At 44.4% G+C, this 16287-nt stretch overlaps 1 protein-coding gene across 21 annotated transcripts in view; it reads right to left on the reverse strand.

The window, feature by feature from the left end:
* Positions 1-7180: 7180 nt before the first annotated feature.
* KIF9 (kinesin family member 9) overlaps positions 7181-16287 on the reverse strand; it is a 62079-nt gene continuing 52972 nt past the window's right edge. For 12 of the 21 annotated variants that reach the window (XR_001488758.3, XM_065539443.2, XM_065539441.2 and 9 more), the window contains one exon: positions 15064-15766. Coding sequence is in view for 19 of the 21 variants with exons in the window: in XM_065539443.2 (XP_065395515.1) it covers positions 15716-15766 (51 nt within the window). In the remaining 2 variants the exon portion in view is untranslated. Of the gene's footprint in view, positions 8979-9832; positions 9966-15063; positions 15767-16287 lie in introns of those variants that run through there. The other 9 variants (XM_065539435.2, XM_065539438.2, XM_074031933.1 and 6 more) reach the window with 2 other exon arrangements.

Below are 16287 nucleotides of genomic sequence, written 5' to 3' on the forward strand. Positions count from 1 at the left end.
CAGTCAGCTGACATGGTGCCACTGCACCCCAGCCTGGGCGAAAGAGTGAGACTCTGTCTCAAAAAACAAAAAACGAAAAACAAACAACAACAAAAACTCGTTCCTGGAAGATAAGACTGTGAACTAGCAAAAAGAGCATATTTATAAAAACTAGAAGCTGACTAGGTGTGGTGGCTCATGCCTGTAGTCCCAGCACTTTGGGAGGCTGAGGCAGGCAGCTTGCTTGAGACCAGCCTGAGCAACATGGTGAAATCCCGTCTCTACAAAAAATACAAAAATTAGCCAGGCTTGGTGGGATGCATCTGCAGCCCCAGCTACTTGGGAGGCTGAGGTAGGAGAATCACTCAAACCCAGGATGTTGAGGCTCACACCACTGTACTCCAGCCTGGGCAAGAGTGAGACCCTGTCTCAAAAAAGCAAAAAACTAGAAGTTCAGTCACCAAGACTTGCTTAAAGACTTTTGCTTCACTGTGCCCATCAATCCAAAATTATTATCTCAGTTTCCTGCTTTGCAAGACCCTCCTGAAAATATCCAAGTTAAGGCCCTAAAACCCTAAAAATATCCTGCCAACTCTCCCCTTCTGAGAAACAATTACAACTTTCTCAAGTTGGTGTTCTCCTTGAGTTGAATAAAATTAGCTTTACTTGACAAATATGTTTTTTCAGGGGGCCTTTTGGAGAGTTAATATTCCTTTTTACTTTGTAGAAATGGAGTCTCTCTCTGTTGCTCAGGCTAGGCTCGAATTCCTGGCTCAAGCTATCCTCCCACCTCAGCCTCCTGAGTAGCTAGGATCACAGGTGTGTGCCACCACATCTGGCTAATTTCTTATTTTTAAAATTTCTGGAGAGACAAGGTCTCGCTATGTTTCAGGCTAGTCTTGAACTCCTGACCTCAAACAATCCTTCTGCCTCTGCCTCCCAAAGTGCTAGGTTCTTTTTTTTTTTTTTTTTTGTAGATGGAGTCTCCCTCTGTCACGTAGGCTGGAGTGCAGTGGCATAATCTTGGCTCACTGCAACATCTGCCTCTGGGGTTCAAGCGATTCTCCTGCCTCAGCCTTCCAAGTAACTGGGATTACAGGCACATGCCACCACACCTGGCTAATTTTTTATATTTTTGGTACAGACAGAGTTTCACCATGTTGGCCAGGCTGGTCTTGACCTCCTGACCTCAAATGATCTGCCCACCTTGGCCTCCCAAAGCATTGGGATTACAAGTGTGAGCCACTGCACCCGGCCTGGGTTCTAAATAATATAAAACTATTAAAAATTTACATTTGAACAAAATGTGTTTATGAAACACCACTAGTATAGACAATTAAAAATTTTAAAGGTGGCCGGGCGCGGTGGCTCAAGCCTGTAATCCCAGCACTTTGGGAGGCCGAGACGGGCAGATCACGAGGTCAGGAGATCGAGACCATCCTGGCTAACCCGGTGAAACCCCGTCTCTACTAAAAAATACAAAAAACTAGCCGGGTGAGGTGGCGGGCACCTGTAGTCCCAGCTACTAGGGAGGCTGAGGCAGGACAATGGCGTAAACCCGGGAGGCAGAGCTTGCAGTGAGCTGAGATCCGGCCACTGCACTCCAGCCTGGGTGACAGAGCGAGACTCCGTCTCAAAAAAACAAACAAACAAACAAACAAACAAAAACTTTAAAGGTATCGCCAAATTTTATCCAAAAAGTGTGTACTAAAGTATGTACCAATATATACATTTTTTTGGTTTTTTTTTTTTGAGACGGAGTCTTGCTATGTCACCCAGGCTGGAGTGCAGTGTCGCGATCTTGGCTCACTGCAACCTCTGCCTCCAGGTTCAAGCAATTCTCCTGCCTCAGCCCCCTGAGTAGCTGGGACTATAGACGTGTGCCACCACCCCTGGCTAATTTTTTGTATTTTTAGTAGAGATAGGGTTTCACTGTGTTAGCCAGGATGGTCTTGATCTCCTGACCTCGTGATCTGCCAGGCTCGGCCTCCCAAAGTGCTGGGATTACAGGCGTGAGCCACTGCACCAGGCCCAATATATACGTTTTCAAGCCTCTGGTGATACGCTACTTAATTGTTCTCCAGAAAACATGAACCAATTGATGCTGTCTCCAACAGTGAAAAAGAATGCCTGTGTATCTTTTATTAAAGGATAACTTGTTTCAAACAAGTTATCATCATGACTGGCATACATATGTAAAGTGAATATGTAGCAAATATTTTATTTATTATGATTTATTTATTTATTTATTTTTGAGACGGAGTCTTGCTCTGTTGCCCAGATTGGAGTGCAGTGGTGCAATCTCAGCTCACTGCAAGCTCCATCTCCTGGGTTCAAGTGATTCTCCTGCGTCAGCCTCCAGAGTAGCTGGGATTACAGGCGGCCGCCACCCCACCAGGCTAATTTTTGTATTTTTAGTAGAGATGGAGTTTCACCATGTTGGCCAGACTGGTCTCGAACTCCTGACCTCAAGTAATCCTCCCACTTCGGCCTCCCAAAGCACTGGGATTACAGGCATGAGCCACCAGCACCCAGCCAATAATTTTATTTAATTCATTAATTAGTGAAGGAATCAGTAAGATTTTACAAGTTCAAAGGAGAATTTAAAGTACCACACTTACATGATAGATGTTCGAGGTAATGAATATCCCAATTATCCTGATTGGATCACTATACGTTGTACACATGTATCAAAATATCACATGTATCACACAATACATACAATTACTATATATCAATTTTAAAAATTAAAAAATAATAAAGTACCACACTTATATAGGTCGGGAATGCTGAAATGAATTTATAAATAGGTGTAAAACTGGCTTTTTTAAAAAAGGGGTTGGGTGGGGAAAGAGAATTTGAAGTCTAGGGGCAATTACATTTGCGTTTCTATCCATTATCTACAATTTACTGGACTGAAAATAACTCGAAAGACAATGAAAGGTCAGAGCCCCCTTAGAATCCCATAATTGGGCTGGGCACGGTGGCTCACTCCTGTAATCACAGCACTTTGGGATCCCAGCTGAAGCAGGAGAATCTCTTGAACCTGGGAGGCGGAGGCTGCAGTGAGGAGGCTGGGGGACAGAGTGAGACTCTATCTCAAAAAAAAAAAAAAATTCCCATAATTGGGAAGGGGCTGCTAGATACCACCTTGTCGTCTATTGAAGATACCACATTTCATCTTTCCATTTTAAAGTCTTTCACCGTTTTTCCCTACACTCTGGGCAAACTTATCTTCTATAAATCTTTATATTTACAGAAACCTATATTTTAAAGAAAAGAGGCCAGGCACAGTGGCTCATGCCTGTAATCCCAGCACTTTGAGAGGCCGAGACGGGCAGATCACCTGAGGTTGGGAGTTCGAGACCAGCCTGATCAACATGGAGAAACCCCGTCTCTACTAAAAATACAAAAAAATTAGCCAGGCATGGCAGCGCGTGCCTGTAATCCCAGCTACTCGGAAGGCTGAGGCAGGAGAATCACTTGAACCCAGGAGGTAGAGGTTGCAGTAAGTCAAGATCATGTCATTGCACTCCCCTCTGGGCAACAAGAGCAAAAACTCCATCTCAAAAAAAAACAAAAAACAAAAAAACCCAAGCAACCGGAAAAACAATGACCTGCAAAAAAGTCAGGGAGCTGTTTCTGAACATCAGGCCCAATGGCTAGACAATAGCTGGATTTTACCCAGATAAACTTTTTTTTTCTTACCTAGATAAACTTCTGATCTCATTATTATTATTATTTTACCAGCCAGATGTTTTGACTCTGTTTGGAAATACACATACTTTAATCAGGATCATATCAACAATGATAAATTTGGGAAAATATTTCTTGAGAAGGCTCCACTAAGTCTGTTTAATCCCTTCATACATTTTCTACACATTACTGCTAAAGTGATTTTTTTCAATACAAAAAACTAGCTGGGCAAGGTGGCGGGTGCCTGTAGTCCCAGCTACTCGGGAGGCTGAGGCAGGAGAATGGCGTAAACCAGGGAGGTGGAGCTTGCAGTGAGCTGAGATGCGGCCACTGCACCCCAGCCTGGGCGACAGAGCAAGACTCCGTCTCAAAAAATAAATAAATTTTTTTTAAAAAGTGATTTTTTTCATTTAAAATTTATTTTCAAAAATAATTTGAAAAAACCCAAATACTTAAAAATTATTTTATTGAGGTTATTATTGTACATTTTACTTCAAAATATTTAAACCTTTGACCATTTTTATACTAAATATAGCTTTTGTCAATGTGAATATTATTTTGTGGCATTTATTGCTATCAAATCTAGTTTTCTTGGGTCAAATTTTTATATTTTGATGTTGTGATGAAAATTTTATTTTTTTGTCAATTTTCAGTTAGTAACTTACTATGGTCAGTTTTAGCCATAATTGGTTTTATTTTATCTCAGTTAGGTTTACCAAGTCTGCTTTTTCCTGGGTCAGATTTGACCAAAGGTGACGTCATAGCATGATGTCAAGGTCTGAAATTTTAAATTCAGCCTTCTTCTACCCTTCCAATTATTTTGTATGCCAGACATTTACTCTCCATGCTATGCTATGTTATGGACAAAGAGCAAAGAATGTCCTCAAAGCCAAAACTTTAGGATCAAAGATATTCAGTTAGGTTTATGAGGCCTGATCTTTCTTTTTTTCTTTTTCTTTCTTTCTTTTTTTTTTTTTTTTTTTTTGAGACAGAGTCTTGCTCTGTCACCCAGGCTGGAGTATAATGGTTCTATCTCAGCTCACAGCAACCTCCACCTCCTGGGTTTAAGTGATTCTCCTGCTTTAGCCTCCCAAGTAGCTGGGACTACAGGTACATGCCACCATGACTGGCTACTTTTTGTATTTTTAGTAGAGACAGGGTTTCACCATACTGGCCAGGCTGGTCACGAACTCCTGACCTCAAATGATCTACCCACCTCGGCTTCCCAAAGTGCTAGGATTACAGGAATGAGCCACCCTGCCTGGCTGAGGCCTGATCTTTCATCCATTCACCCTTCCACTCACTCTTCCACTTGCCCACTCGCTCATCCACGTAGCCATTCATCTATTTTTTCACCTACTCATTCATCAACTCAACACTAATCTACCCCATCCAACCACCATTCATCAACCCATCCACCCATATAATCCATCAACTCAGCCATCCATCCATCGATCCTTCTATCCAACCACCTGTCCATCCATTCATCCATTGATCTGTTTACCTATTCATTAATCTATCCAAGTGGTTCTCAATCAGGGCAATTTTGCTCCCTAGGGATCTGGAAATGTGTAGAGATATTTTTGACTGTCATAATGGAGAGTAAGGGGTTTGGAGGATGCTACTGGCATCTAGTGGGTAAAGGCCAGAGATGCTGCTGAACTTCCCATTTAACACATAGAACAGCACCCCTCCCCCAACAACAAATAATTATTTGGCCTAAAATGTCCATAGTACCAAGGTTGAGAACCCCTTCTCTACCTTGTACAATGATCCACCCATCTATTCATCCACAGTCATCCATCTAAATGTTTATTGAGCACCTATCGCAATGTCTCTCAATGTATACATTTAAGAGACGGGGGTCTCACTAGGTTGACCAGGTTGGTCTTGAACTTCTGGCCTCAAGTGATCCTCCTGCCTCAGCCTCTCAAAGTGTTGGGATGATAGGCATGAGCTACTGTGCCCAGCCTGTCTCTCAATATTGATTGCAAATCAGAATCGCCTGTGGAGCATGTATAACATAGCTACCACCCAGATATCATCTTTGACTATTCAGAACTTTATAATCAGAAACTATGGAAGTTTGTCAATTGAAAGTTTATAAGTAGAGAAGTTTCTGTGCTTGTTTCTAAGAGAGTACGTGTTATGAAATAGTTGCTAATTGGCTGGGTGCGGTGTCTCACGCCTATAATCTCAGCACTTTGAGAGAGGCCAAGGCAGGTGGATCACCTAAGGTCGGGAGTTTGAGACCAGCCTGACCAACATGGAGAAACCCTGTCTCTACTGAAAACACAAAATTAGCCGGGCGTGGAGGCTCATGCCTGTAATCCCAGCTACTCAGGAGGCTGAGGCAGGAGAATCACTTGAACCGGGAGGCGGAGGTTGCCGTGAGTCAAGATCATGCCATTGTACTCTAGCCTGGGCAACAAAAGAGAAACTCCATCTCAAAAAAAAAAAAAAGAAAGAAAGAAAGGGAAAGAAAAAAAGAAAGAAAGAAAAAGAAAAGGAATAGTTGCTAATTAAGGTTAACAGCTTATCAACATATCAATCAGGTAAACAGTGCATGCCAAAGGTGAAGAACAAATATATATACAAGTTTCCTTCTATGGAGCAGGGGGCTAAGGGTGTCTCAACTCAGTTTGCACATTAGAATCACTTGGGGAGCTTTTTTTTTTTTTTTTTTTTTTTAAGACGGAGTCTCGCTCTGTCGCCCGGGCTGGAGTGCAGTGGCCGGACCTCAGCTCACTGCAAGCTCCACCTCCCGGGTTCCCGCCATTCTCCTGCCTCAGCCTCCCGAGTAGCTGGGACCACAGGCGCCCGCCACCTCGCCCGGCTAGTTTTTTGTATTTTTAGTAGAGACGGGCTTTCACCGTATTAGCCAGGATGGTCTCGATCTCCTGACCTCGTGATCCGCCCGTCTCGGCCTCCCAAAGTGCTGGGATTACAGGCTTGAGCCACCGCGCCCGGCCAACTTGGGGAGCTTTTAAAACATACCAAGGCTCAGGTCCCAGAGGCTCTGATTTAATTTATCTAGTATGTGGCCCAGGCATCAGTATTTTATAAAAACACTCCAGTTGATCATAATATGCAGCCAGGGTTAAGAACAGCTGTCTCAGAGCTCAAAAATGCACCTCCCTTTTTCTTTGTTGTGTGTGTGTACATAACACGTTTTCTTTTTCACTTTATTCAGAGTCCAGTCTTTTTTTTTTTTTTTGAGACAGAGTCTTGCTCTGTTGCCCAGGCTGGAGTGCAGTGGTGCAATCTTGGCTCGTTGCAACCTCCGCCTCCCAGGTTCAAGTGATTCTCCTGCCTCAGCCTCTGGAGTAGCTGGGACTACAGGCATGAACCACCATGCCTGGCTGGTATCTAACTCCTTACCTCAAGTGATCTGCCCACTTTGACCTCACAAAGTCCTGGGATTACAGGCATGAGCCACCGTGCCCGATCCAGACTCCAATCTTAAAATAAGGTCTGGCATAAGAATTTGCCCTTAGATTATTGGTTTGCCTTTTTTTTTTTTTTTTTTTTTTTTTTAAATTTTTTGAGACAGGGTCTCACTGTTTCACCCAGGCTGGAATGCAATGGTGCAATCACAGCTCACTACTGCCTGGAGCTCCCGGGTTCAGGTGATCCTCCTACCTCTGCCTCCAGAGTAGCTGGGACCACAGGTGAGTACCATCATACCCAGCTAATTTTTTGTAAAGACGGGGTTTTGCTATGTTGCCCAGACTGGTCTTGAACTCCTGGACTCAAGCAATCCTCCCATCTCAGTCTCCCAAAGTGCTGAGATTACAGGTATGAGCCACTGTGCCCAGCCTGCCTTTTTTGTTGCTTTTAAAAAATATAGATATATAGATATAGATATAGATATAGATATTTATCGGCAGCTTCAGACATTGCAAGGTCTCATAGACCATATATTTAACACCCCTGTAATGGGAAGGGCAAGAACAGCTGCTGCCTCTGTTTTACATATGTAGAGACTGGGACTCGGAGAAGTAAGGCCACCCAAGGTCATGGACTCTGAGGGATGGTATCTGGATTTGCATGGTGTTCCCAGATCCTATGTTCCTTCTTTATGTACTTTAGGTTCATTTGTGGCCTCTTTCTCCATGCTCTCAGCATCTCTGGGAGCCTTTGCGACCCTCCTGCAGGAGAAGGCGAGAGAATGGTCCTGTGGCAAAGAAGTTTCCTTTCACCTCTAACAATCTCTGCCCTTGATGCAGTTTCTAAATCTAAGAGTGATGTTTTTCCATGTGGATGATAGTTGTTAAAAAAAAAAAAAAAAAAAAAAAAAAAAGATGTTTGTCTACTCCACATACACTCAATTCCACCCTCCTAATGCTTTTTACAGCTTTTCTGGAAAGAACAGATTCTCCTTCAAGAGACTTATAACAGGAAATTCCCACCTGGGTTCAGAAATCAGTTTCTTACAAGCCATTTAGTCATTGAATCATGCAATCACGGCTGGTCCTTGTGGTGTGCCTCTTCCCCACATGCAGGATTCCTCCTTTTTCCTTCCGGTCTTTGCTAATACATTTCCACAAATTGGATGCCTCTCCCTTTATTGTTGGAAAATCGAACGGATAAAAATGTCTTTCATCTGCTCATAGATTGGTTTTCTTAACAAAAAAGGTCTTCCCAAATTTTTTTGTTAATAAAAGTAATTTATATTTAATAGAGAAAAAAGAAAAACACTTAAAAGAAGGAAAAAAAACACCTCCGGTTTTACCCAGAAGCAACCGCTTTTGACATTTTGGTCTGTTTAATTCATACATATGTGTGTAAATACATATGTATAGAATATAACTTTCAACTATGTTAAATAACGTTTCCACAACTGCTTTTTTTTGAGATGGACTTTTACTCATGTTGCCCAGGCTGAAGTGCAATGGCACGATCTCGGCTCACTACAACCTCTGCCTCCCAGGTTCAAGCGATTCTCCTGCCTCAGCCTCCTGAGTAGCAGGGATTACAGGCTAATTTTTTGTATTTTTAGTAGAGACAGGCTTTCTCCATGTTGGTCAGGCTGATCTCGAACTCCCGACCTCAGGTGATCTACTCGCCTCGGCCTCCCAAAGTGCTGGGATTACAGGCATGAGCCACTGTGCCCAGCCGCACAACTGCTTCAATAGAATCACAGAATTTGGATTCAGAAGGAACCCAGAGGCATCCAAATCCTTTCTTTCTGGTTTGAGGATTTCTCTCACACGTATCTTGATGGGGGCTGCCCAGACACTGCTTGCATCTTCCAGGGACTGGGAGCCCAGTTGGCACCAAGCTCTCATCCTTTTTTCCTCCTGAAATTACAGAACAATCTGCCCTGTTTGGACTTCTCAGATTGAATGTCCATAGTTGCTGTGATTATTCCTTGCTTGACAGAGTTTTCAGAGCCTCTCATGATGCTGGTCACCTTCCTCTGGGGAGTTTGTTAACTTAAACACTACCTTCAGACCCTGATATGAAGTTATAAGTGTGGGCAGGCAGATGTGGGAATATTACTTCCCTTACCAGGACCCCTGCCTTCCATTAACACTGCCCATGATGGCACTGGGTATATTTTTAGTGGCTACCTCTCCTCTGTTAAGTCAACTTTCCTTTTTTTTTTTTTTTTGAGATGGAGTCTCACTCTGTCACCCAGGCTGGAGTGCAGTGGCACAATTTCGGCTTATTGCAACCTCCACTTCCCAGGTTCAAGCAGTTCTCCTGCCTCGGCCTCCCGAGTAGCTGGGACTACAGGCGTGTGCCACCAGGCCTGGCTAATTTTTTGTAGTTTTGATTAGCCAGGTAGGGTGGCATGCGCCTATAACACCCAGCTAATTTTTTTTTTTTTAATTTTTAGTAGAGATGGGGTTTTACCATGTTGGCCAGGCTGGTCTCGAACTCCTGGCGTCAAGTGATCCGCCTGCCTCGGCCTCCCAAAGTGCTGGGATTACAGGTGTGAGCCACTGCGCCCGGCCAGAGATTGGTCTTAAAATGCCATGACAGACAGCATTAATTGGAGAGAGATAATATTGGCCCAAATGCTGCCTCTTCAAATCCAAAATCCATTTTAGGGAGTGGAGAGGGAGCCTAACATTGGTTGTATGTGTGCATGCATGTATATGTATGTGCGTGTGTGTGTGTGTACAAGCTAATCACCTATCAAACATAATGCTGGGTACATTTGCATCTTTATTATTACAGTTATTGTTACTGTCATGGCTGTTTCAATTGGTTGAGGACCTGCTGTGCACTTCACATACATTAATTCCTTCATTCCACAAAGCCCTATGGTGATCATGGTTCTATACACAAGGAAAGAAAAGCAGAGAAATTAGACAACTTACTCAACGTCAAATATCAGTAAGATACAGAATCCCAATCTAAACTCAGGTGTCTCTGGGCCCAACGCCTGTGATCTGTCCCTATTTTGTATTGCTTCATAAAAGTGCAATCCACTGACCAACAATCAAGCCCAGACTCCCTGGGCCCAGCTAGTGTGGACCAGGTGGATTGGAACTTCCTCACAGTGCCAGAGGAAATAGCAGTAGAGGTATCTGAGCCCTTTGGATTAAAGATAATGGAACATAGCGGGGACTCTCCAGAGCTTTTTGTCCTACCTTGAATCTCAGACCTTTAGAAAGAAACTTTGGGTGCTATCCTGATTCAACCGTATCCTTTTCATTATACTTTTGTAATATATATTATTAAAAATATAGGCCAGGTGCAGTAGCTCATGCCTATAATCCCAGCACTTTGGGAGGCCAAGGTGGGAGTATCACTTGAGCCTAGGAGTTCAAGACCAGCCTGGGCAATATAGTGAGAACCTGTTTCTATAGAAAGTTAAAAAAAAAAAAAAAAAATTAGCCAGGATTTTTAGTGGGATGATCACTTGAGCCCAGGGAGGTCAAGGCTGCAGTGAGCTGGGATCATGCCACTGCACTCCAGCCTGGGTGAGCGTGAGAGCCTGTCTCAAAAAATAAATAAATAAATAAAAATTAAAGCTGTTAAAGTAATGTTATATATATCATATATATTCTTTTTTATGCTTTTTTGTTTTCTTACTTTTCTCCTCAAATTCCTCTTACATACACACACACACACACACAGGGTCTCACTCTGTTGTCAGGCTGGAGTGCAACTATGCCCAGCTAATTTTTTATTTTATTTTTATAGACATGGGATTTTGCCATGTTGCCCAGGCTAGTCTCGAACTTCTGAGCTCAAGCAATCCTCCTACCTCAGCCACTCAAAGTGCCAGGATTACAGTCATGAGTCACTGCGCCCAGCCTAAATATTTTAAGATGTTATCACTTCATTGACAAGTCCACAAACAATATATCAACATTTTTTTCTTTGGCTCCATTCGTGTATGTGTGGATTTGGGTGTTTATGCTGGGAAGTCCTGGGAAAGTTCCATTTAGTGGAAAACATGCCCCAAAGGAGTTGTTCTACCCAAAGGGGAGAAAGTTGAGATACTAATCCACTGATTTATTGGTTGAGGGTTGCTCCTAAAGGTGTCCTTAACTCCCTGGCATTTGGAACTACCCTGAAGCAGATGAACACCTATGTAGACAAAGCCTTTATATGGAAAGTTGCAGATGCTTTCACTAGGAAACCATTAGCGGGAATGGCAAGTGCAAGGGACTGTGTCAAGGCATGACAGCATCTGCTACAGAATGTGACATTTAAAGCCGGGCGTGGTGGCTCATGCCTATAATCCCAGCACTTTGGGAGGCTGAGGCAGGCAGACCACTTGAGGTCAGGAGTTTGAGACCAGCCTGGCCAACATGGTGAAAAACCCAGCCTCTACTAAAAAAAAAAAAAAAAAAATTAGCTGGGTGTGGTGGTGCATGCTGTAATCCCAGCTACTCGGAGGCTGACGTGTGAGAATCGCTTGAACCCGGGAGGCAGAGGTTGCAGTGAACTGAGATTGCACCACTGCACTCCAGCCTGGCAAGAGAGTGAAACTCTGTCTCAAAACAGGGCTGGGCGCGGTGACTCACGCCTGTAATCCCAGCACTTTGGGAGGCTGAGGCACGCGGATCACCAGGTCAGGCGTTTGAGACCAGCCTGGCCAAGAGACCAGCCTGGCCAATATGGTGAAACCTCATCTCTACTAAAAATACAAAAATTTGCTGGGTGTGGTGGCAATGTGCCTGTAATTCCAGCTACTCGGAAGGCTGAGGCAGGAGAATTGCTTGAACCGGGGAGACAAAGGTTGCAATGAGCCAAGATTGCGCCATTGCACTGCAGCCTGGGAGACAGAGCAAGATTCAGACTCAAAAAAAAAAAAAAGTGACATTTAAGCAAGGACTCAGGAAAGTGAATCATGTGGACATGTAGGGAAAGAATGTTTTAGGCAGAGGAAACAGCCATTGCAAAGGCCCCGAAGCAGGAGCTGTCTGTCTAGCATGTTGGGAGGAAAAGCAAGGAAGCCCATGTGGCTGGAGTAGAGTGAGCAAGGGGAGAGTAGATGAGACAAGAGTAGAGAAATCATAGAAGTCACAATTATATAGGATCTTGTGGGATGTTTTAAGGAATTGGGTTTCACTCTGAGCAAAATAGGAAACCATTAAAAACTTGAAAAGAAGTGTAATGTGATCTAACATATTTCAGAAGGTCAACCAGAGCCAGACATGGTGGCTCACACTTGTAATCCTACCTACTCTAGAGGCTGACATGGGAGGATTGCTTGAACCCAGGAGTTTGAGGATGCAGTGAGCTAGGATCATGCCACTGCTCTCCAGCCTGAGCAAAGAGTAACACCTTGCCTCTGGGGGGGAAAAAAAAAAAAAAAAAGGTTCAGCCAGGCTGCTGTTCTGGAAATAGCAAAAGGGGAAGTCAGGAGACAGGAAGCTGTTGTCTTGCTGTCTTCTTCCAGGCAAGAAGTGGTAAGAAGTGGTTAGATTTTGAATATAGTAGGAAGGTAAAGCCTACTGAATTTCTGGACAGATTCAGTGTGAGGAGTGAGAGAAAAGAGGAATGAAGTACAAAACTAAGGATTTTAGCCTGAGCAATTAGGCTAAGGAAGGTTATGGGTAAAGTATGTTTAGGGAGACAATTAGACATTTGGCATTCTAGCTCACCTCTTCACCAGTGATGAAGCCTTCAGGGTGCCATTTTTATTTAGGCAGTCCCATTTCCAACTTCCTATATGGCATGAACCAAAGTCTTAATTCTCATACTTATGTGGACATTTAACTCTCAAAAGTAACAATCCACTCACATACCTTCTCCTGGTCCCTAGAAGCCATAGCCAGTTCACATACTGACCACTCAGGTTTTCAGTTCCTCCTTTACCTCCGGCTCCTGACAGTTCTCTTTCTTTCTTGCAAATTTTACTTTGTGCAGTCGTCCCTTGGTATACATGTGGGATTGGCTCCAGGGCCCCTTGCATATGCCAAAATCCACACATAAGTCCTGCACTCAGCCCTGCAGAATCTGCACGTACAAAAAGTTGACTCTCCACATATGCGGATTTTGAAAAAATCCCATGTATAAGTGGACTTGTGCATTTCAAACCCATGGTGTTCAAGGGTCAACTGTATTTCTTTTCTCTTTTTCTTTTTTTGAGACAAAATCTCACTCTGTTCCCCAGGATGGAGTGCAGCGGCGTGATCTCAGCTCATTGCAGCCTCCGCCTCCCAGGTTCAAGCAATTCTTGTGTCTCAGCCTCCCAAGTAGCTGGGATTACAGGCATGCACCACCACACCCGGCTAATTTTTGTATTTTTAGTAGAGACATGTTTTTGCCATGTTTGTCAGGCTGGTCTCAAACTCCTGGCCTCAAGTGATCCACCTACCTCAGCCTTCCAAAGTGCTGGGATTACAGGTGTGGACCACTGCACACAGCCTCAAGGGTCAATTGTATTTAAAAGAATGTTATACTTTAGTCAGCACCTCTATTTGTAGCAGGAATGTTTTCAGGTTATCTCACCTGTCATGTTGTTGCAACTGGAAGTCCCCCCAGGGGTGACTTGGATGGTCAAATTAACTTGGCAGGAATTATTTTCTGGAACGACAGACCCATCTGAATGAACACAACACCCCCTACCTTCCTGCCATGTTGGAAGCATCGACTCCTGGAAGCATTAGTCAGGGGAAGAAAAAGGAGCTGGAGCAGGGAGAGGGCAGAGCCTTCAAGGCAATCCTATCACTTTCTTCAACAAAATCCATGTCCATCTGCTGATGGGCTAAAGAGCAGAATCACAGGGTTTTTGATTGGATAGATGCTATCCAGTTCAACCTTCAACTGGGTGCAACCTCCTTGTCAGACAGCCTATTGCTGCAGGGCCCTCACTAATGACTTCATGCCAGGACTGTTCTCATTTTAAGCCTCTTCTTATTTTGAGATAACAATCTTGGCCAGGCGAGGTGGCTCACACCTGTAATCCCTCGGCACTTTGGGAGGCTGAGGTGGGAGGATCGCTTGAGTCCAGAAGTTTTGAGACCATTCTGGACAACATAGTGAGACTCCATCTCCACAAAAAATTTAAAAACTAGCCAGGCATGGTGGTGCGCACCTGTAGTCCCAGCTACTTAGGAGGCTGGGGTGGGAGGATTGAGCCCAGGAGGTTCAGGCTGCAATGAGGTGTAATGGCACCACTGTACTCCAGCCTGGATGACAGAGTGACACCCTGTCTCAACAACAACAACAACAACAACAACAAAACAAAGCTTTGGGAAAAATGTTTGCTACTCATTCAGCCCACATCCTCTTGCTTTCCCTTCTACCTGGCAGCCCCTCATGGCCTCTTTCACATTTCTCTTCCTCTTCAGGTAAGGAGACCTAGTTCCTTCCATCTTTCCTCATACAAAGTGGTCCCAGAGTTGGATATTACCCACCAGAAGTGATGTATTTTTCTCTCACAGCTTCCCATGACAGGGCTGCCAGGTGAGCAGAACCTCCTCTCCCACTGTTGGAAGAATAACAGCAACCTCAAGGGCCTGATGAGGGTGTCAGATGGGGGAGCACCCACAGAGTGCCAGGCCAAGGCCTTGACCCACAAGAACAGAAGAGGGGGTGAGATAGAATTCCAAGGAAGTGTTGAAACTTTTCACTCAGTGGAGGCTCAGTTTACCAACCTAGGGGCGTATTAGTCAGCCTGGAAGGCCCCAGAGGGCCTGAGTTTGTTCTCTGAGCAAAGTAGTGAACTCTTTCCCTTTGGTGCCACCACCAAGGGCCCAAGCTGCAGCCTGATAACTTGACAGAGAGTGATATCTTCTCTCTTCCCTGCTCAGCTCTGACAGCGATCCCAGTTCCTATTCAGGGTAAATCATCCACTTTCACTTCTGCTCAGCGCAGCCTACACAGAGAGAGAATGAGGGGAGGGGAGGCACCTGGCCGTGCATGCTGTGTAGGGAAGGCTGTGGTGTTCTGGAAACACACAGAGGACATGTCTCCCAGAAGCTGCTCATTTATTCCCTGGTACATGGAGCCAGCTCTGCCTCATCCCTTTCTGGGCTCTGTGGCTAGACCTTATCTTCCCCTGGTTGCCAAATGAAGGAGGGCCTCCTCCTGTCTTCTTCACTGGCTCAGAAACACAGAAAAGATGTGTTGAGAGAACTTAGGGTCTGAGGGAGCTGTGAGAAGCAGAGCTCCTCAGACTGAGCTTCCCACCCCCACCCTAGGATGTCTATCCAGGAAAGGGGCTGACCAGTGGGACAAAGGCCTGCCAGGAGGAGCCTGGCTGAGCTACTTTTCTGCTTTCCTACTTGAGACTCAGTTCTGACCTCACACATACATAGAGAAGATGTCCTTTCAGACAGGAAATAAGACAAAGTTCTCAGATGAGCACTAAAAGTCTAAACTAGAAAGTTATTTTATCCTGTCCCTGCATATAAGACAGTGAATTAAAACCCAAAGTGCTCTGTGAAGAGGAGCAAGGTTGTCCTTGGAGGATACTCCTCCCAGCATGCAGGCCATATGTGTTCTCTGTCTTGGGTCCCAGCCTTGGAGTAGAAGGGCTGCAGCTCTAGGCAGGTGGTTGAGCAGCTCCACTACAGTAGGTTAGAGTTGCTGGTCTTGTCCTTTAAGGTATGGTGATGAGGTTCTATTTTCTATGTGCCTGCTGCAGACCCATCATGGTTTTCAAGTAATTATGCTGGACACAGAGGGAGGAGAAAACAGGAACTTATTATGAGGGATAGACTTAGCAGGGACTCAGACCAGGCCACTCACATTCACCCTATCATTCCTCCTGCAAACATCACAGGTTGTGGACAAGGATTCCTTCTGAGTAGCCCCAATTCTGTGAGAAATAACATTCCATTCAAACTCTTTCATTCTTTTATCCTAAAGAAAGTGTGTAAAACTATTTTAAAACAGTCTGGCAGGCATATTTGAAAGGAGGCATGTAGGTCTCAAGGGCATACTTGAGAGTTTCTGACAGGGAACAGGTTCAGAAAGAAAAGAAGAGGGTTCTATCTCCAGAGGAGTTAGGGGCCAGGTATTCAGAAGGGCCCTCTCTTTGCCACTGCAATCAATCAGATGTTCACAAATTATACCTTTTTAATGCATTGCTAGGCTCTTAGAAAGCAGGTGAAAACTGTGGGCTGAAACAGAAACAGTGGGCTATAAGCCAGCAAATGCTAAAACTAGCTTGGAACATGGAATCTTAGGTTC

This window comes from Macaca fascicularis, chromosome 2 (assembly GCF_037993035.2).
Source record: "Macaca fascicularis isolate 582-1 chromosome 2, T2T-MFA8v1.1".
Lineage (NCBI taxonomy): Eukaryota > Metazoa > Chordata > Mammalia > Primates > Cercopithecidae > Macaca > Macaca fascicularis.